The following is a 24,897-nucleotide window of genomic DNA, read 5'->3' on the forward strand; positions in this document are numbered from 1 at the left end:
CAACTGATTCCAGGTTGTGGACACACTGTAAGTGAAATGGACATAACAATTGCTCCTGAAGGATTGTTCTTACATTCGTCTGATTCATCCCCATGTTACGTGCAATTGCACGAGTGCTGATTGAAGGATCCCACTCCACATGTTGCGGGACAGCTTCCTCAAATTGCAGAGTTCTTACCATGCAACAGCATCCCTGTCCAGGTAATCTGCTAAGTGACTCGGTCTCACGCAGACGTTGGTACACAGCAGCAAAGGTCACATGATGTGGGATATGGTGATTAGGATATTGTTGTTGATAAACGTGCTGTGCAGATCGTCCGTTGTGGTGCTTTACGTAGTATGCACCAACCACATCAGTGTACTCACTCTAGGTGTATCCCTCCATTAGTAAACAGAGACAATGCACTACTACACTGGTGGACAGCAGTTGCTTACAACTGAAGAGCGTAATACGCCCTCTGGCAACCGAAGATCGTAATACTGCCTCTAACAACTAAAGAGCGTAATACGGCCTCCACCGGTTTAAATAATCCTCATAAGAAAAAATGACATTATGGAAAAATATTTGTTTTGATGTCCTCCTCCCAGAGTTTGCCAGTTTAAATACTTTTCACCCTGTAGACATGGTAATATAGACTGGTATGGCCAGGTACGTCTACTGTTCCTGAACACTCTCTTGAGATGGGATATAACATGGACTATGGAGAGACGAAGATCCTTTCATATGCCTCCACATACTGGGTCTCCATTAAAGAAGCAGAAGAAATATGTGTAAGTAACAACCTGGTTAATAGAGAAATGGCATTTCAACTTAGCAAGGCATGGGAACCAGCATTGGCAGTACTAAGGAATCGTAGGCTGTAGACCAATGAATCTGAGTCAGCACAGATGGGGAGTCATGACACATAAACTGTACGCCATCACCCTGTCTGCATGCACACAGGGCCACAATTTGTGGCAATTCTTCCTCCATGTCATGCGTGTGTAAACTGTGACCTGTTTCTCCAGTAGGGTGCACTGAATCTCATTGTCCTCTATGGTTAATCTACAGTGACGTTATAGCCCCAACCGTTAGTACCTGTGCTTTTCTACTGAGCCAGTGCATATATTGCCAGGCTCCTGGAGCAACATGTCAGTAAGCACCTGAAGAGGATGAGCAGCTGTGCTGTTGAAATATTGTGCAGCGTCCACATTATCTGAGTTGCTGCCTGTGAACCGCTGAAGTAGTAATTCATTTACTTCTATCCCTTTCAACACATGTCTGAAAATAAGTTTTATTGCAGATAGATCATTTCACCAAACAAAATGTCTCAACCTGCAGAAAACTGTACAGTTATCCAGCCAGCCAGCAAAAATTGTCATCTGTGTTTTAAATATAAAGAAATGAAAATCTTGCAGTTCAAAAATACAAAAATGTAATATCTTGTGACTGCAATAACATTGAGCCATCATTTGAAACAGTCAACTCATAAAAATAACTGTGTGAGACAGTTTGCGGGGATATGATATAAAATGATCAAATAGGGTCAGTCTAGGTAAAACAGCTGAAACTTCAGTTTATCGTGAAGATGCTGGGAAAATGTGATCAGCCTACAAAGGAGACTGCTTACAAATAAATTGTGTGTCTAGTAATAGAATATTGCTCAATCATGTAGAACCTGGGGATTAACAGGGTATAACAAATGTATTCAAAGAGTGGTAGCATGAATCATCACAAATTTGTTTATGTCTTTGGAAAATATGACAAAAATGTTGAAAAACTTGAATTGGCAGATACATTATGATAGATGCCAATTACCCCACAAAAGCCTGTTATACAAGGTTTAAAGAACTAGTATTAAATGAATAATCTAGAAGTATACTCCAGCCCCTTATCTACCTCTCCCATGGAGAGACCAGAGTCTAATTTCAATGCACATGGAGTCATTTAAGTAGCCATTCTTCCTGCACTTCATACATAGTTGGAATGGGAAGAAATCCTAACATCTAATTCAATGCTGAGTGCCCTCTACCATCTACTTCACAGTGGTTTGCAGAGTATGAATGTAGATGTAGACACAAGGTATGTATTAAAATAAATATAATGTTTGTATTAAAAAATCATATGCATTATGTTATTATGTGAAAGCCTGTACTTTAAGTTACCTTTCAACATAATTTCTACCAATGCTAAGATGCCTAACATTATTAATAACCAACTTCTGAATTTCATTCTCACAAAAATCTGCTGCTTGGCTCGCCAGCCACTGCTGGATGGCAGTTTTGATGTTATTGTCATTGTTGTGGCATTCACAGTCTACATGTTTTTGAAGTACAGGAACAAGTGTTAAAACTGAATGCCAGAGAAAGGCTCCACAGACAGTAATCATGTTGTTCCCAGCCATATGATGTTGTGCAATCTTGGGTTTCTTTAAGCTATGTGTGGACATTGTTGCGAAGTGAAAAAGACACTTTACTGCAATTCCTACCTTTGATGTGTTTGATAACTGAGCTTAAGTAAGTTCTCAGAAAATTTATGAGAATTGATATGTCACCTTGAGAGGCAATAAATCTGTGGGTAACAGGCCATACAGCCATCATATTAATAACCTGAACACCACTTTATATGAAACTCAGTATTTATTATGAACACAATGTACAGGAAAACATCACATGCCAAGTGCCGGAATAAGACTCAGGAATAAACCGCAATGGCAGCACAAGTTTGAAAAGTTCAAGATTTTGGTTACTTCAAAGATAGCACATTACACTGACACTCGATTCTGGTGGTCGATGACAGCCACAAATCTAAAAGCAATACCTGCTGCCTATTCTGTAACAGTGTTCATGACTTTTTGTGCTGAAATTGTCAGTTCTAACTTCAATTTTTTTTGGTGGTGATGAATACCTCCATCCCATGGATTATTGTTTTGATTTGAGTGTAACACAAAACACTCATAGTTTGCCTCCATTAAGAATTCAGCTGAACATTTAATCAGCTTCCATACTACATCACTGAAGGAAATACCAAGCTTGGTCTACTAGACTGGTTTTGTACACCTCAGTCAGCATTCTCAGTACTCAGCATGAGCACAAGCTTTCTGTAAGAATTTCAGTAAATAAGGTTTCTTTAAACTTCATTCATACGAACAAAACTTCAAACCATCTATTTTCATGTTCTCTTAATCAGCTTTCTGCACCAACCCTTCAGTGATAACAGATGGTCACTCACTTCACACTTCATTAGGCATGTTAGTACAACCACTTTTAAGTCCTCTAACTTATTTCCTTGCCATTACATTCTCACCGTGTTTCTCCACAAAATTAACCAATCTGCTGATGAATTTCAAACTCTTTCATATCTTTTGCACAAAGAAAACAAATCACTGGTGGAATGTTGCTGGGATAAATTGCTGAATGTGGGTTACTCCATGTATGATCTGTCACCCGGTTGCCTGTGTGTAAACTTTACAATCCAAATGATTTTCAGTCACCATTCTTGAAGTTAATTGCTGTGCTATGCATTGACATTAAACAATGCCTCATGACTTTTTCTCCCTTGCCGTTGGAGCGGGTGCTGAAAGAGAGCTCTGATCTATTTTAGCTACTGAAATGAAGTAATCAGGTTCGCAATTCATAGTTTACATCTGATTCTGACACTTGTTCATTATAGTGAGTGTTGATAAATAATACAGTAGGAAATACAAATTGAACTGTTACATCAGATTCCTTTTTCTGTTTGACCTTCTTGCCTGACGTTTTAATTAAATCGACAGAAAATACCTGTTTGTTTACACTGAAGTAGCTTTTACCGCTTCCTATGTCAGTTTGTGTCTTATAAGTTCTAAACATGTGCATCCCAGTGAAACAATTTACTATTAATTTGTCAATGGTGAGAAAATTACATTTGACATTAAAGTGGCCTATTTTCAGTGGAATAAGTGATTGTAACTTCATTCCTTTGGTTTGCTTCCAGTGCCCACCTGTATTCTACAATTCTGTACTGGGAATGTGCGAATTTTACCTCTTTTCTTTAACTCTTGGAAAAATTCTGTTGACATTAAGTTAGTCGTTGCACCTGTGTCTAGAACTAAGTGTACCTCATATTGGTATAAATCAACTTTCATGTCACATTGTTCATTGTATCTTACAAAACGTGTTTATAAGTGTATTGCCCCCGCTCCCTACCTGGTCAGCAATGGGGCCTCACGGTGACCAGTTGAAATTTTCCCCCCATGCAGGAGCAATAGTTAGACAACACACATCCAACGGAAGTATTTTAGACATGTTTGAAACAAAGAGGCCTGAACTTATTGACAGTATCAGTACAGAGACAGGGATTAGTAATCATGATGTCATCATAATGTCGATGTTTACTAAACTTAATAAATCCTAAAAGAAGGCTAGGAGAGTATTTTTGGTAGAAAGAGCAGGCGCAGTTGTTAATATCCCAGTTAGACAATGAATTGACACCATTTAGTTGCAATATGATTTACATAGAAGAATTATGGGCAAAGTTTAAACTGAACATAGATCACACCACAGATGAATATGTACTGAGTAAATAGATTAAGGATGAAAAAGAGCCACCATGGTTTGATAATAAAATGTGGAAAATGCTGAGGAAGCAGTTGAAAAAAGAAATCACTAATTCTGAGAGGAAAAAGTTAGTAGAAATTTGTGCATCTGTAAGAAAATCAATGTTTTAATCATACAGTAACTTCCACTGTCATAACTCGGCAGAGGATCTCGCTGATAACTCGAGAAAATTCTGAACCTACTTAAAATCACTAAGCAGCTCTAAGTCTTCTGCTCATTGACCAGTCTGGTACTGCAACAGAAGGCAGCAAAAGGAAAGATGAAGTTTTGAATTTCACATTTAAGAAATAATTCATGCAGGAGAATTGTACAAACATACTGTTGTCTGACTGTCATTGTGTGGGATCCCCATCAGTTCAAATTAAAGGAAGACATAGAAGCAATTTGAAGGGGTATTGCTAGATTTGTTACTGGTAGGTCCAGTTAGCAGCCAAGTATTACAGAGGTGCTTTATGAACTCAAATGACAATCTGTGGATGGAAGACAACATTCTTTATGTGAGGCATTACTGAGAAAATTTAGAAATCTGGCGTTTGAGGCTGACTGCAGATTGATTCTACTGCCAGTAATATACATCAGCGTACACCTCCTCCCCCCACACACTTCGTACTTGTGATATTACTTTTCAGAACCGTGTATTCTGAATTACTGTTTTACACTGTACAACCACATTAATATGACCTCATGTCAAAAGCCTGAGTAACCAACTTTTGCAGTGCAGACCAGTGCATGGCTTGCAGGGTGAGAATAGTGAGGTTTGAAAAGGTACCAACAGGTATGTGGAGCTGCGGCAAATACAGTGTCGTGGCCAACTGCACTACATTTCTCAGCTGAGGGTCCACGGTGGGAACACCTCGATCGAGGTGGACCTGCAGATTCTCAACTGTGTTTAAATATGAGGAGTTCAGTGATCAGGGGAGTACAGTAAACTCATCCTCGTGTTTTTCAAACCACGGAAGCACTGTGAGCCGTGTGACATATTGCGTAATCCTGCTGGTAGATGTCACTGTGCTGAGGAAAAACAAACTTCATGTAGGGGCGGACATGGTCCCCAATGGTAGGTGCATACTTGTGTTGATTCACTGTGCATTTGCTTTCAGACATTTCATAACATACATGCCAAAAACCATCTTTCCGATGAAGCATAAAACATAATTCACCTGAAAAGTCCACCTGCTGCCACTCATCCAATTGAGGAAATGGTGTGCAAATTCCAGTCTTTGTTACCAATGGACAGCGGTCAGTACGGGTGCAAGAACTGGGTCGGAGAGAGTGAGTGCGATTCTATCTCAGTTTGTCTTTCAGTTCTTTTATCACAGTCTGTAAATTTTAACCACATTCATTTAAATTGGTCTTCATATGGGTGATGATAACCTGAATGTTGAGTGCCCCTAACACACACACACACACACACACACACACACACACACACACACACACACACACACACAAACCAAGCACATGCCATGGAGGCCCATAGGCAGCAATGTTAACTGAATGGTCGGTCATTGAGGAGATATTGTTGATAGCAAATTGGTTCACCTGGGTGGTCAGTTGTTTAGCAGCTGCAAGTCTGTTTGCCCACACACATCTCCACAACCGTTATTCACTCCTGGTGCATCGCAGTTGCGTTGTTGCCAGTTTTGGATAACACCATTGTGCCTTGCACAGTATACTTCAACTACAGCGGTATGAGAACAGCCATTTCAGAAATGTTTCTGCTCTCATTCCAAAAGCCAATGGTGTCGTTTTGGTCTTCAGATAAATCACTCCATTTCCACATTACAATAATGACAGCACTCCAGAATGAGATTTTCACTCTGCAGCGGAGTGTGCACTGATATGAAACTTCCTGGCAGATTAAAACTGTGTGCTGAACTGAGACTCGAACTCGGGACCTTTGCCTTTCACGGGCAAGTGCTCTACCAATTGAGCTACCCAAGCATGACTCACGCCCCATCCTCACAACTTTACTTCTGCCAGTACCTCGTCTCCTACCTTCCAAACTTTACAGAAGCTCTCCTGCGAACTTTGCAGAACCAGCACTCCTGAAAGAAAGGATATTGTGGAGACATGCCAGGAAGTTTCATATCAGCGCACACTCTGCTGCAGAGTGAAAATCTCATTCTGGAAACATCCCCCAGGCTGTGGCTAAGCCATGTCTGCGCAATATCCTTTCTTTCAGGGGTGCTAGTTCTGCAAGGTTCGCAGAAGAGCTTCTGTAAAGTTTGGAAGGTAGGAGACAAGGTACTGGCAGAAGTAAAGTTGTGAGGACGGGGCGTGAGTTGTGCTTGGGTAGCTCAGTTGGTAGAGCACTTGCCTGTGAAAGGTAAAGGTCCCGAGTTCGAGTCTCGGTCAGGAACACAATTTTAATCTGCCAGGAAGTTTCAAAGACAGCACTGTTTTCCGCATGCCCGCAGTATGTGTTAAATACCTTCCACTGCTTTTGCTGCCACCTGCCATCTGTGAGTTGTTATTGCATGTAGATGCCAAACATAGGTGGTGCTCACATCAATTCCTGGGGCGAGTTCTAGGAAGTTACGAGACGGTGTGTGAGGGCGCTGATCTGTAGGCAGTACCTACCTCACATCTGCTGCACTGTGCAGTGCACAGAGAGCTGGCCCACAGAATCTGAGTCTTTCACATCTGTAGCTTATATTTAATAGCTATACGCGATGCTTGTATGGTTAAATACCACAACCTACTCGTTTTTTAATAGCTTGTTTTTGTGACAGAGTCATTGGATTGACAACTCAAAGATAAACTGTCACCTTCCAACATAACCTAGACCTCAAATTAAGCTGCAATTAAGACTCCACAACCTACATAAAAAAAGTGCCGACCATGACATCACAGGCCAAAGCAGAACAACAGTATCACAAACTTCACAAGTCCCTTTAGATAATGTAATCACATCTGAAGGAACAAGTGACAAAATTAGGAGTGTAACATATCATGGATAGCACAGGCATTTGACACTTAACACTTGGTAGCAAAAGGATGGGGGAGGAAGTCAGCTGTGGCCTGTTTTAAGAGAAGAAATGTAGACTGTTTTAAATTTCATTACAATGTGTCCATGACTATATGATTTGCTAAATAAATGATGAAGTCATTGATGACCTGGTCATACTGCAGATGTTAATGAAAGGTCTTTGGTCAAAATTTGAAGTGTTACAATATGATTTTTTTATTTCTAGAATTTCTCTTTTTACATATGGGGCAGCAGACAGTTTTCATTCTTGCTGTTCTTTCTGCTGTGGTTGTCTGTGAGCTGGAGCCCACAGTATGTTCTGTGAAGAAGAGACTTCAGTGTCCTGTTTCCTTTTTGCTCATTGCATTCCTATCCGCTCATTCAGTACATATTCCGTGGCTCATTTGGTGTCCAGCTGCCTGAGCAGTGTGTAGTATGAGTAGGAGGCCTTCATCAGCTGCAACACAACACAACAGTGCATGTCAGACTAGAAAGTAAGTTTACTATTGTTGTATTTATTTATTTTGATTTGGACCTGTGACATTTTATGTAGATATGGGACAAGTCTATAGAAAAACACAGATATTTCTATTAATGACGGAGAATAGTTTACTAAACAAAATTACAACAGTACTTCATTAGCAGGGTAATAATTATTGCTGCATGAATTGCATTTTTTTAGGTTGGTTAATATCTCAAAGTTCAAATGACACAAGCAAACCATTAATGCTTTTATTCCCATGGGCACCAGGTCATGTATTGATGTGTGGATACATGGACACAAACCAGATAGTCTGTACTGACAGGCATAATCCACTTTGTGATGCAGTTACGACCATGGAGAAAACATCAGGTAGTAAATTATGTGATGCATTTGTGGGAAGGCTATTAGACACACAGGATAAACAACTAAAACAATGAGGTGGGAATATTTGAAGGAGTACACAAAAAAAATCCCAGAATAATGTTTCCATGGGCAGAGCTTGTGTAGTGCACATTTCTGCCACTAGGCGTCTATAGAGGAACTAATTACCAGTTCAGTGCCACCTGTGTTGTCAACCTGAATTGTTCTCTTCACCTGCAGTGACTGTTTCTGCTAACAGTGTTTTGTTCTTGTTTCGTTTTTTATGATGGCAAGTTTAAGTGAACAACATGCAGCTGTGAAATTTTGTTTTCTACTCAGTAAAAATGCTGCTGAAACTGTTTTAATGTTGAAATAGCTTACTAATATGATACTATGGGAAAAACTCAAGTGTACAAGTTGTTTGCTTGATTTTAAAAATGGTGACGTGTCTCATTCTGGGCGTCCAGATTGACAAAAATATTTTTAAAAATTTGAGAGCTTGTGCTCATAGACCATTGACAGACCATTGACAGACAATTGATCAACTGTCAGAGATTAGTGAGTTATCTTGGGGCTAAGTTAAGTGAATTTTAATGAAAGATTTGGGAATGAAAAGGATTGCTGCCAAGTTTGTTTCTGAATCAAAAGGAATATCAAGTTGAAACATGCCATGCTTCAAAACAATGGCTTGAAAGTGACCCGGTTTTCCTGTCAAACATCATTACTGGTGATGAGTCAGGGTGCTATAGTTACGACCCAGAAACAAAGCAACAGTCAAGCCAATGGAAAATGTCATCATCACTCCATGCAAAAAAATGCATCAAGTCAAATCAAACATCAAAACAATGCTTATTTGCTTTTTTGATGCCAAGGGCTTAGTTCATTCAGAGTCTGCTCCACCAGTTCCGACCACCAATCAAATTTTTTATGTGGAAGTTTTAAGAAGATTGCACGACAGTGTTCATCAAAAAAGACCCAATTTGTGGTAGACAGGAGACTGGTTCTTCCACCACAATGACACAAATGCACACACAGACATTTTTGCTAGACAGTTTTTGGCTAAAAATTGCATGGTACTGCTGCCCCACACACCTTACTCACCTGACTATTTCTTATTTCCATGCATGAAAAGGGGCATGAATGGACACCAGTTTGACAATATTGCAGTAGAAAGAAGAAAATGAGGGAGGTTAGGTCAGCGATTTCTAAAGATGACTACAAAAAATATTTCGAACATTGGAAGCACCAATGGAACAAATGTGTTAATTGTACACTCCTGGAAATGGAAAAAAGAACACACTGACAACGGTGTGTCAGACCCACCATACTTGCTCCGGACACTGCGAGAGGGGTGTACAAGCAATGATCACACGCACGGCACAGCGGACACACCAGGAACCGCGGTGTTGGCTGCCGAATGGCGCTAGCTGCGCAACATTTGTGCACCGCCGCCGTCAGTGTCAGCCAGTTTGCCGTGGCATATGGAGCTCCATCGCAGTCTTTAACACTGGTAGCATGCCGCGACAGCATGGACGTGAACCGTATGTGCAGTTGACGGACTTTGAGCGAGGGCATATAGTGGGCATGCGGGAAGCCGGGTGGACGTACCACCGAATTGCTCAACACGTGGGGCGTGAGGTCTCCACAGTACATCGATGTTGTCGCCAGTGGTCACCGGAAGGTGGGCGTGCCCGTCGACCTGGGACCGGACCGCAGCGACGCACGGATGCACGCCAAGACCGTAGGATCCTACGCAGTGCCGTAGGGGACCGCACCACCACTTCCCAGCAAATTAGGGACACTGTTGCTCCTGGGGTATCGGCGAGGACCATTCGCAACCGTCTCCATGAAGCTGGGCTACGGTCCCGCACACCGTTAGGCTGTCTTCCGCTCACGCCCCAACATCGTGCAGCCCGCCTCCAGTGGTGTCGCGACAGGCGTGAATGGAGGGACGAATGGAGACGTGTCATCTTCAGCGATGAGAGTCGCTTCTGCCTTGGTTCCAATGATGGTTGTATGCGTGTTTGGCGTCGTGCAGGTGAACGCCACAATCAGGACTGCATACGACCAAGGCACACAGGGCCAACACCCGGCATCATGGTGTGGGGAGCGATCTCCTACACTGGCCGTACACCTCTGGTGATCGTCGAGGGGACACTGAAAAGTGCACGGTACATCCAAACCGTCATCGAACCCATTGTTCTACCATTCCTAGACCGGCAAGGGAACTTGCTGTTCCAACAGGACAATGCACGTCCTCATGTATCCCGTGCCACCCAACGTGCTCTAGAAGGTGTAAGTCAACTACCCTGGCCAGCAAGATCTCCGGATCTGTCCCCCATTGAGCATGTTTGGAACTGGATTAAGCGTCGTCTCACGCAGTCTGCATGTCCAGCACGAACGCTGGTCCAACTGAGGCGCCAGGTGGAAATGGCATGGCAAGCCGTTCCACAGGACTACATCCAGCATCTCTACGATCGTCTCCATGGGAGAATAGCAGCCTGCATTGCTGCGAAAGGTGGATATACAATGTACTAGTGCCAACATTGTGCATGCTCTGTTGCCTGTGTCTATGTGCCTGTGGTTCTGTCAGTGTGATCATGTGATGTATCTGACCCCAGGAATGTGTCAATAAAGTTTCCCCTTCCTGGGACAATGAATTCACGGTGTTCTTATTTCAATTTCCAGGAGTGTATTTTGAAGGGGATATGGTTGTATTGTAAACAATTTGAAAATATATAGCTTTTAACAAATAATTCCAATTTTTTTGGGTATCCCCCTCATGTTAAAGAAGCATTGATCACAATATCTGTACCTGTTCTGCTCATATACTGTATACATGTATATATAAAATCATTAACGCAATGTATTATAGGTTATTGCTATGTAGGATACAGAGTATGCCTGTAAATACATATGAATGTGTTAATACATTTTATCTCACACAAGAGTAACACAATTTGCAACACAAATGATTGCTATAAATAACACAGAGGTACACATTGCTTGTGTACATATACTATTTTAAATATCTCACAAGTTTAATTAGTGGTGTGTGCTTCTCAAATAGCAGATACTTAAAACAGAATACACAGAGTACAAAACTGAACAGCATTACTGTTTAAAAAATATGATGATTTTACATTCCACTTTGTTCAGTGATGTATTCATTTATATTATTGTGTGACAAGTTCCATAAGCTAACAACAGTCAGATATGGATCTACAATCTAAATACAACTGCACGAAAGAATTTTAGTCCATATGCAACTTTCTTCAACAGCTAATCTGCATATGACAGTATGGTGTATAGCAGAGGGTACACAGTTTCATACAATCATTTTCTCGCTAATCTTATTCCAGTTGTTGATGGTACACAAAAGACTATTGGATTCACCTGTATAAACCTGTAAGTACTCATCTATCAGTCCCACAGAACAAAGCAATTGTGATATAATTTTACACAGCCCCCTTCATAGGTGGCATTATTCCATGCTAGAGTCTCAGAATAATTTTCAGTCTGAATATTATTGTAACATATTTTCTGATCAGTTATCATATTATGGAGCTGCAAGTGCTGAGCATTGTTTCTAGCTGCTGCCTTCTTACTAACAAAGAAGATCATACAGATTTATCTTGTTTCCTAGCTGCCTTTAAACGAAATATGGTGCAATATACTTCACCAACTACTGAGTATCTCAGTGAATGGTATTTAACAAAATGGGAATGTATGTTAATTATTCTGACTAGCATACATGATTTATTAAGTTGAAGATTCAGGTTCAAGATAAATGTTTTGTACTCTCTTCTTGTAAAAAAAAATTAAGTACAATTTTAGGCATGAGACTGATGCAGTCTTTATAAACAAACCAAAATATTAGGGGTGTTCCATATTGCTCTAGACTTTTTCATCTGCTCCCGGCAGATACATGTACTTTCTCAACATGGGCTCCATTAAGGTGGTGCACACACTTGTGCCACCACTGTGGAAACTTCTGTATACTTCCTCGAACCACTGTTTTGGAGTCTATTGTGCCCACCACAGGACAGTTGCTTGCAGTTCCTGCACATCTGTGAAGTGTATCAGTGCAGGGGTTTCTTCATAGCCTTGACTAGGTGGTAATCAGTAATGGCCAAGTCAGGAGAATACAGCGGGTGTGGCAGTACCTGGAACCCTATGTCAGTGATGATACCTGTGGTTGTCTGACACATATCGTGCTGAGCATTGTTGTGTTACAAGAGCATACATTTGCCCATTTTCCAGCTGTTTCTTTTGAATTGCACAGTGCAACCTCTGAAGAGTTTCCACATGTGCCATGTTGTTAATAGCGGCTCCTAGTTCCAGTCAGTCAGTGAGGAGGATTCCATCCTTGTCCCATAAATCTATGGCCACATGTTTTCCCATTGAAGGCAGCATACAGAACTTCTTTTGCATGGGACTGCCCTTATGCTTATACTGCATTCATTTGGCATCAGCCTGCGGCTGATGTCAGTGAATCTGAATCTCATCTACATCTACATTTCGTTTTCAGTCACAACTTCAGCCTGGCTGTAGTGTTGAGAGAGACCACTGTGCATGTCCTTGCACTATTGTGTTTGTGCTGCATTCAGGAATTTTGGAGCCCACCTGGCAGACACCTACCCTAGCTTGACGTGTTCATGCACTATGCAGTGCAGAGTTCTCCTGGTTCATCCTGTGGCTTCCGCCAGTCCCCTGAACATGAGACACTTATTCTGCTGAATATGATTTCCCACTCTTGAAATCTTGACTGATGCTACCTCAGTCACTTTCCTTTTGGAACTGTTTACTTTCTCCATTTTTCGGCCATCCACATTGTTGTACACAGGTTTTCACGATGCTTCAACAACCTCCGCACACTGCCACCAATCACCTGTGAATATCAACAGTGTTTATGTCCTCCTTCCACAAAAACCACATTGTCCAGTGCTGTCCTTAATGGTCACACTCCACACTGTTTGCTCATGTAATGACAGCTGTAGGTAAATGAGGTGTACTATGCACACTCATAGTGACTGTCCTGACATCCACAGCTAGACTGAAGCACTATATACTTGCAATCTGCAATGATGCATCAAGATGGCACAATAAAAATGTTGGGAATAAATAAAGTGTAAATATAGATCGAACACCCGTCATAAGACTGCTCGGTGCTAAGGCTGTCGCATCATCCTATGTCATACGGCATCATTTGAGAGTGTTATTGGGGGCTTGGGGTCAGCTTTCTATACTGCCTGTCCCTGACCTAAAGGCAGACTACAAGTATTGTATTTTACTTCAGTCTGAAGACAGTGTTTTAGAAATCTGAGTGGGATCGACAGTGGTAGAGACACCTTCATGACAGGTACACAGGACCCTTCTTACATTGACCACTACGTGTAGCTGTTGATTTGTGTGTTACAATTCTTTCAGAATTTGTCATGTATCAGTCTTAAAATAACGGCAGTTCAGAAATTGTTTGCTGTAATACACATTTGCAGAGAAAATGTTGTAAAAAAAAACAAAATTCTATTTTAAGGATTTATAAGGACTGGTATCATGACTGAAATTCAATCAGGAGGGTTGGTATAGTAAAAATATAACAGCATATGACATGTTGAATGACCCTACACAGAAATCATTGGTCCTCATCTATGCCATGTATCTTAAAGTGATAAACTTCTGGATCCTCTGGTGTAAAGTGCCATATCTTTGGACACAATGATCTTTGATTTGCTTTGTCTGTGTCTTCTCTGTGGGCTACATTTGTACAGCCATGTTGTATTTGCCTTGTTCTGTGCTTAAATAAATGTTCATTTGACAGCTAAAGTGTGTTATTACCGATCTACAACACATAATATCCACAGTGGTGACCCTGACATTGTCATCGTGTGTTCGGGAATTATTTTGTGCCTCGTTTCATCATTAAAGGGCTTTATGCACTGGTCTGCATTGTCTTCGGAACAATGGATCATCCAGTGTCATTTTGTGCTAGTACCTCACGCCCTATTAACTGTGCTTTCATATTTACTAGTGTACCTAAGGTGCATTTGGTGAAAAGTGAACAATTACCTAGACCCAGCCATGCCGGCAGCCACTTAACCGTAACCGGCCCATCATGGCCACCGTCAAGTGCAACTATGCAGCAACAGCTACTACACGCACAGTGCACACCAGTTAGTGACATTATGTACGATAATCAAGTGCTGGACATTGTGGTTCACCCTCAGTTAAGCAGACCCCTTCAGTTTGGTCTGATGTACCGACGAAATTCGAGAACTGTAATTCGAACATTCATGTACAAGGGGTTGCACATTCTTATATGCCCTGACGTCATAGCACCGGCTCTGCATGCCATCTTGGCAACACTGGTTGCCTCGACTGCACCAGGTTCCACGACCATCACTCCATGGTCACACCACAATTGCCCTCCGCCGCTTTCGTACCAGCTCCGGCCATTCCACCCATACCGGTTACTGGATGGGCTTGTCATTGGGCACTTGCTTTCTCATCAACACCAGCGCTGACATCAGCATTATCCTGGCCAAGCACGCAGGCAAAATGCTTTCTCCTACTATAATCGCTTTGATAGCTGCAAATCACTGTCCTATTGCGGTCCTTGGCTCCATCAAGATGTTGCTTCACCTATCACCAGTCACCACCTTTCTTTGGACTTTCCATGTCACTGACATGGATGAATCTGTGATAGGGTTGGACTTTCTACACCATTATGAACTTTCACCAGATCTGCAGGCTGCAACGCTCCGCCATGTGTCTGGTTCTACCGTTCCGTGCTCGAACGAGTTCGGCGTGACTCTGCTCTCTGCCCCCTTGGCTATGCTTTCACATGTGCATCTCTGCTCAAGAGTATTACTGCACGACTCTATGATTTATCAGATGTGCATACACAGGTCGATGAAATCCACACACATAACGCATTCCCACCGCCTCTGCTGAATTAGCTTGCGCACGGAGTATGATTCACAGTCTGTCCACAGAGCTGCATCATTTGGAGCCATCATTCACTTCTACTGCACCATCACACTGCATTGCTCCTGTGTCGAGTTTCCCTCCTCCCACTACCGGTTCTACGCTGTTGCAGGTGAATCTACAAGATGCTCATGTTCTCGCTTCGCAATATCCCTTGCTTCGCATAGCTGCCGCCTCATGTCCTCTGTCGTCCTCTGCTGCCGACACCCCGCCCACGCCATTCCAGCCCGGCAAGGAAGCTCCTGTTCTCGCTTCACGGGATCCATTGCATTGCATGACTGCCACGCCACACCCTCTGTCGCTGCTGACACCCCGCCCACGCAATTCCGGCCCGGCGAGGTCAGTGAACCATTGTCACAACAGTCCCCCCTCTTGTCCTCCTCTGCCTGCCCCCCTTCATAGGTTTCAGCCATCAGCAATGGCACTTGTCATAGAATCTGCACCACAGAGAGCCCACCTGTACCTCATAAATCTGGGCCTCTTAACGCTTCCAAACTTCTACATGGGAATGAAATCACTTGCCTATGTCCACCCTCACCTCGCCCTTATACTACACCACCGATGTTTGTGCACAAGGACTTGGTATCATGTGACTTCAAAATCCGCTTGGTGACTCCATGTGCATAGCCTTGCAACCACCTCACTCGGCCCATACCATATCTTATGTCTCTGAGTGAATACTCTTGTTATACTTCTCAATGGACGACACAATACGATTTCAGTTAACTGATTAAAACCGGCGTGGTTCCTCTCCAAACTGCATTCCGATGCCTCTGGTCTGCCTGCCATCGCTGCCGCCTTGCCCACTGATGCCGCCGATGTGACCTCCAGCAATGCTCCACTGCCTGCGCAGCAGTCTGACACACGTGACCCTGTCGGCGTGGCTTCCAAGATGCCCTCTTTTCATGCTGGACACCACCTTTAACTGCTGTGCTGGCACGAGGATTTTGTGTTCAAGTGAGGAAGCTTCCCTCTCCGCCGTGCTCCGCACTGCCAGGAGAGGGGCGGGGAGGGGTTTCGGTAGCGCTTGTGGCGTAAAGCGCCATATCTTTGAACCTGATCACCTTTGATTTGATTTGTCTATGTCTTCTCTGTGCACTAAGTTTGTACAGACATCTTGTATTTAATAATACTTGTGTTTAAATATTTATTATTTTTTATAATTAATAATATTTGTATTTAAATAAATGTTCGTTCGACAGCTAAAGTGTGTTATTACTGATCTACGACACGTAATATCTGCATACTCCACGTAAAACTGTGTCTAAATTTTAGCCTCAGAACTGACTATAAAGAATGCTGAATTTTAGCTACAAATACTGTTAAAATAATTCTTTGATCTCTCTCATTTGAAGTGAGTCTTTCATACAGTGCATTGGAAAATTAATTTTGTGTTAACAGCAGCACATTAACTTATCCCTTATGACAACACAATGTGAATGCCATTGTATCACGTAAAGTAATCTCAGATGCAAATTGTTTTGCATTACAAAATCTGCACTGTAAATGCATCACACAATCAGTCATATCTCTCAAAATTATTTGGAACTACGTTCAGCATATTTAAATGTAGTGTTCAAAACAACAGTACAATATCATTATCAATTTCCACTTATTGCTATTACTTTGTCTACTGGAAACTGTCTTCTCTCGCTCTTAGTCTTTCAATCCGGCCCTTTATTGCTCTTCTTTGAGGCATAGCCTAAGGCAAACGTAGCTCCTGTATTCAGGGGAAGTTGTAGATATTCAGAATTAAGAAACTGAACATTAGGAACTTACTTCAAGTTTTGTGGAAAAGGCAGCAAATGAACACAAAGATAGTTCTGTTTACTTTTAGAGTAAAGTAAGTGGGAACACATCACCAATAAAAAATGTTATGTACAGTATGTGTTGTTGCTGAATGCTTTGCTATTAAGATGTCTTGCTTTTCACTACTCACAACATCAGAAACATAGTATTTGTGACATTGTTGCTGCCCAGTATACTTGTGTTACGGCAAATGAACTGCATGCAACATTTAAACAAAAACATCCCAAGGACGGGATTTCACATGTTATTACTTTTATGTGTCATTTCTGTCACAGAACCTGGGCAGTACACGTGATAGGAGTTGGTAGCAGTGTGAGAGACAGGAAAACTTTTCTCATGTGTGTATATCTACTTATTTTTACCTCTCTTAACGGCTTATTACACACCAGATTTCTTTGTGCACATCTATGGCAAAGTACCTTTTGAGTTATGTAAATTTCACTGGCCTCCTTTTAAAATTAGTATTAAAAATTGATACTTTAATTTTCAATGTTCACGTATTAATATTATGATGCTTTTTTATTATCGTATAGGCCCCAAGTCACTTCAGACGAGACTGCTGTGGTTAGAAAAAGTTCATCATTGTCAGGCTTCCATCAGCTGTGAATTTCATGAGTGTCAACCAAAGAGAATTGTGTTCCCAAAAAGCATCTATGTTGTGTGCATCTTCATCAGAGAGAAACATCCATAGGAATGTCTAAGACTGAAATAGAGACAATTTTGCATCAGTGTTCACATAAGAGCCACGAAAAGTATTGGCACAGTTGCTTATGCCTTCAATATTCAGTTGACACTTCAGGATGTTTTGTCCTATTTTGCATTGTTACATGGTTCTAAAAAGGACTCTCATCTGATGTAGGAGGGGCCATCAAAAAGTAAGTTACACATTATTATAGCAGGTCAAGTAACTTTTATAGGATGCTGTGCTACACTTCAAAGTGACACAGATATGTGGCAATATTTTTGAACATAGTCATCAAGTCCTCGACAATATAAATCCACTCTTTGATCAGGGAGCTACTCCAGAACAGTTCTGTCAATGTCCACATAATTGGAAAATCTCCTTTCACCTTGATCTTCTTTCAGGTTATTGAAAAGATGGAAATCACATGGTGCAAGATCTGGACTGCCCAATCGGCATCACCGACTTCTGTGTGGCCTGGTCAAATTGTTACCACAATTTCACTTTGACTGGGTGCAATATTACATTTGTTCCATACAGTGCCAGTATTTCGTGGTGAACCTGTGTGCGTTATAGGCATTTTGCCCACAAGAATCACACTATCAGTCATATTTCCACTTGCCGCACCATTTCAGTTCCTCAGTGTAATCTTTAGCAGAGCGCTACTGGAATATGTACACTTTTTCCTGTCTGTATGCCACTCATGTTGCACAATGATCATAGTGTGAGACAACATGTGTAACTTACACAATTAACCCAAAAATTTAGAGACTGTTAACACTGCTATCAATATTACCTATATTTTTCTTAGCTAACATCTTTGTCTGACTGCTGTACCACCAAGCTTTCTGATGTAACATCTGTTAAATTTGTATTCATTATTTATGTTAATATAATTAATCCAAGGGCAGTAACAATATGAGAGAAGGAAAGTTGCTACTCACCGTATGGCGGAAATGCTGAGTCACAATAGGCACAATAAAAAGAGTCACACAATATCTTTGCTATGTGGTGAGTAGCAACTTTCCTTCTCTTGTATTGTTACATTCCATCATGGATTTTCCATTGTTTGATTTAAACAAAGGTCAGAATATAGAAGGTAATGTACTGTAAAAGAATGGAGATGTTAAAATTTTACTTGTAATACTGGTTCGTGCCTATGGAAAGTAGGTTTGTAATCACATAACACTTGGAGGCAAGTCCCTCCACAATGAAACTGGAGAAGAGATGGAGCTGGCAGTCAAACTGCAAGGCTCCTTTTTGGCAACAGTCAGTCAGTAGCTAGCAGGAAAAGTGTTCCCATCTTATGAACTGAACGAGATAAGAAGAGCAGCAAGATGTGGAAGTAACTTGGTTTATTAAGCATGGTATAGTTTGGTTAGCTCTGTACTATGGAGATCCGAAGATAAGAAGAAAATTTTCAGAGCTTGTTACACAGCAAGAGCCATGGATAATTTTGCCATCTTTTTTGAGTAGCCACAGGAGATCAATGCTGCCACCACCTTCATCTCAATCAGTTGAGTACTGCATAACTGCATGGAGCAGTTATATCATTTCTTCTTCAATAATAAGATTGTATTCTTTAAACTTTGCATAGAGCAACTGATTTATCCTTGATGATTTACTGAGAAAGGGTCCTGAACCAAGTGCTATATTTCTGAGTATCCTATTTTTCTGAGCTAAAAAGTCATTTCAGTAAACTTTCACTAACTTTGTGAAGTAGTAAATGTTACAATTATGCAGTTTTGATCTACTCCACATATTTTTCATAAGAGGATGGTTAAATCCAATTGCCAAGAAAAGATGTTAAGAATTCAGCTTAAAGATTGTTTTTGTTGAAATCTTAGTTCAGTAGTACAGTTACCTGCAAAAAAAAGATTCAAATTACTTACTGGTTAGCAGACTTGAAGAGCCAGCATAAAGGTTAATTATTGTGCAGTTTTGGAAGTAACAGTTTTTATAATTTCATATGTATATAGTTAGTGGTTCACATATTGTATTCATCCTAGATCTGAGCATATTGATAGATTAGTTGTCCTCGATGGCGAGTGTTCATCGGAGGTGAGGGTATCATCTGGAGTGCCCCAGGGAAGTGTGGTAGGTCCGCTGTTGATTTCTATCTACATAAATGATCTTTTGGATAGGATGGATAGTAATGTGCGCCTGTTTGCTGAGAATGCTGTGGTGTACGGGAAGGTGTCAACGTTGAGTGACTGTAGGAGGATACAAGATGACTTGGACAGGATTTGTGATTGATGTAAAGAATGGCAGCTAACTCTAAATATAGATAATTGTAAATTAATTCAGATGAATAGGAAAAAGAATCCTGTAATGTTTGAATACTCCATTAGTAGTGAAGCACTTGACACAGTCACGTCGATTAAATATTTGGGCGTAAAATTGCAGAGCGATATGAAGTGGGACAAGCATGTAATGGCAGTTGTGGGGAAGGCAGATAGCCGTCTTCGGTTCATTGGTAGAATTTTGGGAAGATATGGTTCATCTGTAAAGGAGACCGCTTATAAAACTCTAATACGACCTATTCTTGAGTACTGCTCGAGTGTTTGGGATCCCTATCAGGTCCGATTGAGGGAGGACATAGAATCAATTCAGAGGCGGGCTGCTAGATTTGTTACTGGTAGGTTTGATCATCATGTGAGTGTTATGGAAATGCTTCAGGAAGTTGGGTGGGAGTCGCTAGAGGAAAGGAGGCATCTTTTTGTGAATTGCTACTGAGGAAATTTAGAGAACCAGCATTTGAGGCTGACTGCAGTACAATTTTACTATCGCTAACTTACATTTCGCAGAAAGACCACAAAGATAAGATAAGGGAGATTAGGGCTCATACAGAGGCATAGAGGCAGTCATTTTTCCCTCGTTCTGTTTGGGAGTGGAACACGGAGAGAAGATGCTAGTTGTGGTACGAGGTACCCTCCGCCACGCGCTGTATGGTAGATTGCGGAGTATTTATGTAGATATAGATGAAGTTTCTGGGTCAGTAGTTAATTGTTGAGCCAGATTTGGATTACAACTACAGCATTAATGATGTTCATTCGCCAATTGTCTAACATTTGTGATCTGCAATAAGTAAATAGCTACAACTATTCAAACTATACTAGATCCAGGTACCACATATCCCATTTGAGCTAAATAGTATAACAAGGTGAATTCTCCTTGAGAACACAAATAATAGTCACAGAAAATAATATAATTATTTGTAAACCATTTGAATGACAGTATTTTCCAATAATTCAGCTGATAAAATAATCTTATGCCCAAGTTAGTAGTAACACACCAAAGGCAAATTTTGTACTTGTAATGATTATTACTTTGATATTTTATTATACAGACTGTAAGTGTTATTGAGAGCCAGTTGTTGCAAAAATGGTTAATATTCCTGCTGTGTTGTTCATGCCAAGCTACTTTTACACTGCTTGCTAAAGTGTACTACTCTCTTCTACAGTGTGTTTCTATGAGAGCATGCAAAAATTTAATAGAACATAGATGATTCTCCAGCAAATAATTTGAGGTAAGGAACCTGGGATTGGAAAAGCCAGCTTAAGGAGCTTTGCGTTAGTTACAGTTAACTGCAAACGCCCTCAGTGACACAATGCGAACATACCATTTGTACTGTATCTTACAAAATATACTGAAACTGATGGCAATGAAGCATGACATCAGTGAACAGGATTCTGACACACCCTGACAAATTTCCCTGGTGTGTTTTGAATCACATCACAGGCATCTACAATTCTGATAACTAATGCCATATCCATATCCAGTGGGGTCTCATACACAAGTTACTGTAAATATCCCCATTTACAGTCAATGATTAGATCAGTTGGACCAGAGGACCTAGTCCATTCCATCTAAACACAGCCCACACCATTAAGGGGCCACTACCAGCTTGCACAGTGACTTGTTGGTACCTTGTCTGGTAGCACTGACAACTCTAGTCAAACACTGCTGCTGTCAGTCATTAAGTGAAGCCCACCTCTCACAGCATTGCCAGTGGTGAGAGGTAATGCCTGTCATTTGGTATTCTCAGCATACTCTTGACACCGTGACTCTCGGAATAGTGAATTCCATAACGATTTCCGAACTGGAATATCCCAAGCGTCTGTTCCCAATTACCATTCCTCATTCAAAGTTTGTTAATTTCAGTCGTTTGGAAACCTTTTCACAAGAATCATCTGAGTACAAATGACAGTTCTGCCAATGCATTGCCTTTTTACACCTTGTGAATGCAATACTGCTGTCATCTGTACAATATGTGCATATCGCTGTCCCATGACTTTTGTCACCTCATGTTGAGTTTGGAAGAATACATGTTGCCTGTTTGGCCGCCATTTTTGTGGCACCTGTATTGCAATTGGAAGGTACTTACATGCTTACTCAACTCGGGCGTGGAAAAGAGAAGTTCATGAACAATGTTGTAACAAGACACAAGACGTGGATGTATTGATACGAGTTGGAAACTAAGCAGCAAATATTTGAGAGTTTCAGGATGAAGCGAAACCAGGAAAGGGTAATGGATAGCAAAGCTCTTTCAACAAAATTGTCACCTGTTTCTTTGTTTACCCTGAGTGCATCCCAACCATTGCTTTAGAGAATCGAAGAGCAGCTAATGCTGAATCGTACATTACAACTTGTTTGCTACAAGTCATCGACGAAACAACTGAAAAGTTGCACCATTCTTAATCATGACAATGTCAATCGCAGCTTCAACCCATCAGATTCCCATCTAGCCATACTTATTTAGGTTTTCCATACTCCTCCTAAGATGTGTGCTGGGATGATTCCTCTGACAGGTCAGTTTTGAGCTTCTAAGCTGTAATGTATGTTCTCAAAAATATTTCACATTCTTCTTTTCCATCTGATTAGCCATCTTGCACACATGTGACACTGAAGCACATCATGCACAATATGGTGTGCTGAACCATCGGTGATGTTTACATTTGCTGAGGTGACATCCAGTGTCGCTCACCAAAATCCCATTACGTCTATTTTAGCTCTTTCTGACTTGAATTTTTTTTTTAAGGTGAAAAATGTTTTCTTTTAAATTATGTTTATTTTACATTTCAGAAAAGAGGAATGTGAAACATTTTCGAGAACGTACGTCACAGCTTAGAATCTCAAAACTTACCTGTCAGAGGAATAATCCCAGTACACATCTTAGGAGGAGTAGGAAAACCTAAATAAATATGGCTAGATGGGAATCTGACATTTGATCCTACCAAATAGAAGCCCAGTATGATATCCGGGGCAACACCTCTTTTGGTATGCCAAGACCTATGATCACCATCATTAGGCCAAAAGGGGCTATTGTGATACTTCTCAAGGGATCCCACAGCCTACCATGGGGACAATGAGAGAAGTAGTTTCCCCTGGACGCTGGTAGCACTTTTTGATTAACATTTTTTGGAAAGTTCAAATTTCTATTACCATGATGAAAGAGGAACATCATTCAATAAAAACGAAAGTTAATAACAAGTAATTGGACTGATGAGAGAAAGAATCTAAGGTGGCTGACAAGGTACAAGTTAATGCCCCAGTAGATACTGCTATTGTGAGACACTTCTGGTGATGCAAATCAGCTCGGCTACTACTGCTCATAGGTCACCCAGTACATCGAATCTGAGCGCAATGACTGTCAGTTACGAGCCGTAAACAGGAGAAACGTGCGTAGGTAAGGTTCGGATTGCGACAACACACACGCATCCATTGTATTTGTGCGTGCCTACTGACCGGAAATGCTGCCATCCCACGCACATTGCGTAACTTGTTCGTCGGCAGTGCTCTGTCTACCCTGTGGATTTTCAACTGCCATTAGTTGATCCATTCGACTTATAGTCGCAACTAACACATAGAAAAGTGACACTGAGGTGTTCACCAATGGGCATAATGCCGGGTCGTTTCTACTTTTAGTGCGTGATAGAAAGATGTTGACGGATTCACAATAAGGTTTGCAAGCAGTCTAATCATGATCCGAAACGGATGCATTCTGTAGACGTAAAATCAATTGCAATGTACTTCAGTTGCAGAGAGTGGAAAAAAATATAAAAACACCAAAAATGCAACACATTACCGTCATTAATAGGATGTAGAGAACCTGGTGGGGTTCGAAACAGCTACCAGTCGCCTTTGAATTGATGAAGGCAGGCTGTGTATGGTTTTCAAGATACTCTTTTACCACTCTTCCAGAAAAATAATGTCTAGTTGAGATAGTGACTATGGAGTTGGGTAGCGGCCACACACTATTCGCTCCAAAAGGCTGAATAGTATTGAGTTCTGGTGTCTGTAGTGGCCACATGAGATGCGAAAGTTCATCCTTACGCTCACAAAATCTGTCCTGGACGATTCGAGCTGAATGGACAGAGGCACAGTCGTCACTGGAGAACAAGCATTCTACCATGGCATGGACCTTATCAGCCAAATCAGTCACATTGTCGTTTGCAGTAATGCGAGCTTCCCGAGTTACGATGCGGCCCATGGAATACCACGATATGATTAACCAAATCATTAACGAACCGTCGCCATTTTTACCCATGGATGTAAACTCGGCATGGAGTTGAAAACTGTGTCAAAGAAGACTCAGTCTACCAAATGACGTTTTTCCATTGCTCCATAGTCCAACTACACTCCTGGAAATTGAAATAAGAACACCGTGAATTCCTGGGGTCAGATACATCACATGATCACACTGACAGAACCACAGGCACATAGACACAGGCAACAGATCATGCACAATGTCGGCACTAGTACAGTGTATATCCACCTTTCGCAGCAATGCAGGCTGCTATTCTCCCATGGAGACGATCATAGAGATGCTGGATGTAGTCCTGTGGAACGGCTTGCCATGACATTTCCACCTGGCGCCTCAGTTGGACCAGCGTTCGTGCTGGACGTGCAGACCGCGTGAGACGACGCTTCATCCAGCCCCAAACATGCTCAATGGGGGACAGATCGGGAGATCTTGCTGGCCAGGATAGTTGACTTACACCTTCTAGAGCACGTTGGGTGGCA

General features: G+C 41.4%; 1 protein-coding gene across 1 annotated transcript in view; it reads right to left on the reverse strand.

Moving 5' to 3' along the window:
• Positions 1–7,949: 7,949 nt before the first annotated feature.
• Positions 7,950–24,897, reverse strand: part of LOC126293217 (odorant receptor Or2-like) — a 115,148-nt gene continuing 98,200 nt past the window's right edge. The window contains exon 7 of the mRNA XM_049986339.1: positions 7,950–8,006. Coding sequence (XP_049842296.1) covers positions 7,950–8,006 — 57 coding nt within the window. The remainder of the gene's footprint in view (positions 8,007–24,897) is intronic.

The sequence above is a fragment of the Schistocerca gregaria genome, chromosome 10 (genome assembly GCF_023897955.1).
Source record: "Schistocerca gregaria isolate iqSchGreg1 chromosome 10, iqSchGreg1.2, whole genome shotgun sequence".
Taxonomy (NCBI): domain Eukaryota; kingdom Metazoa; phylum Arthropoda; class Insecta; order Orthoptera; family Acrididae; genus Schistocerca; species Schistocerca gregaria.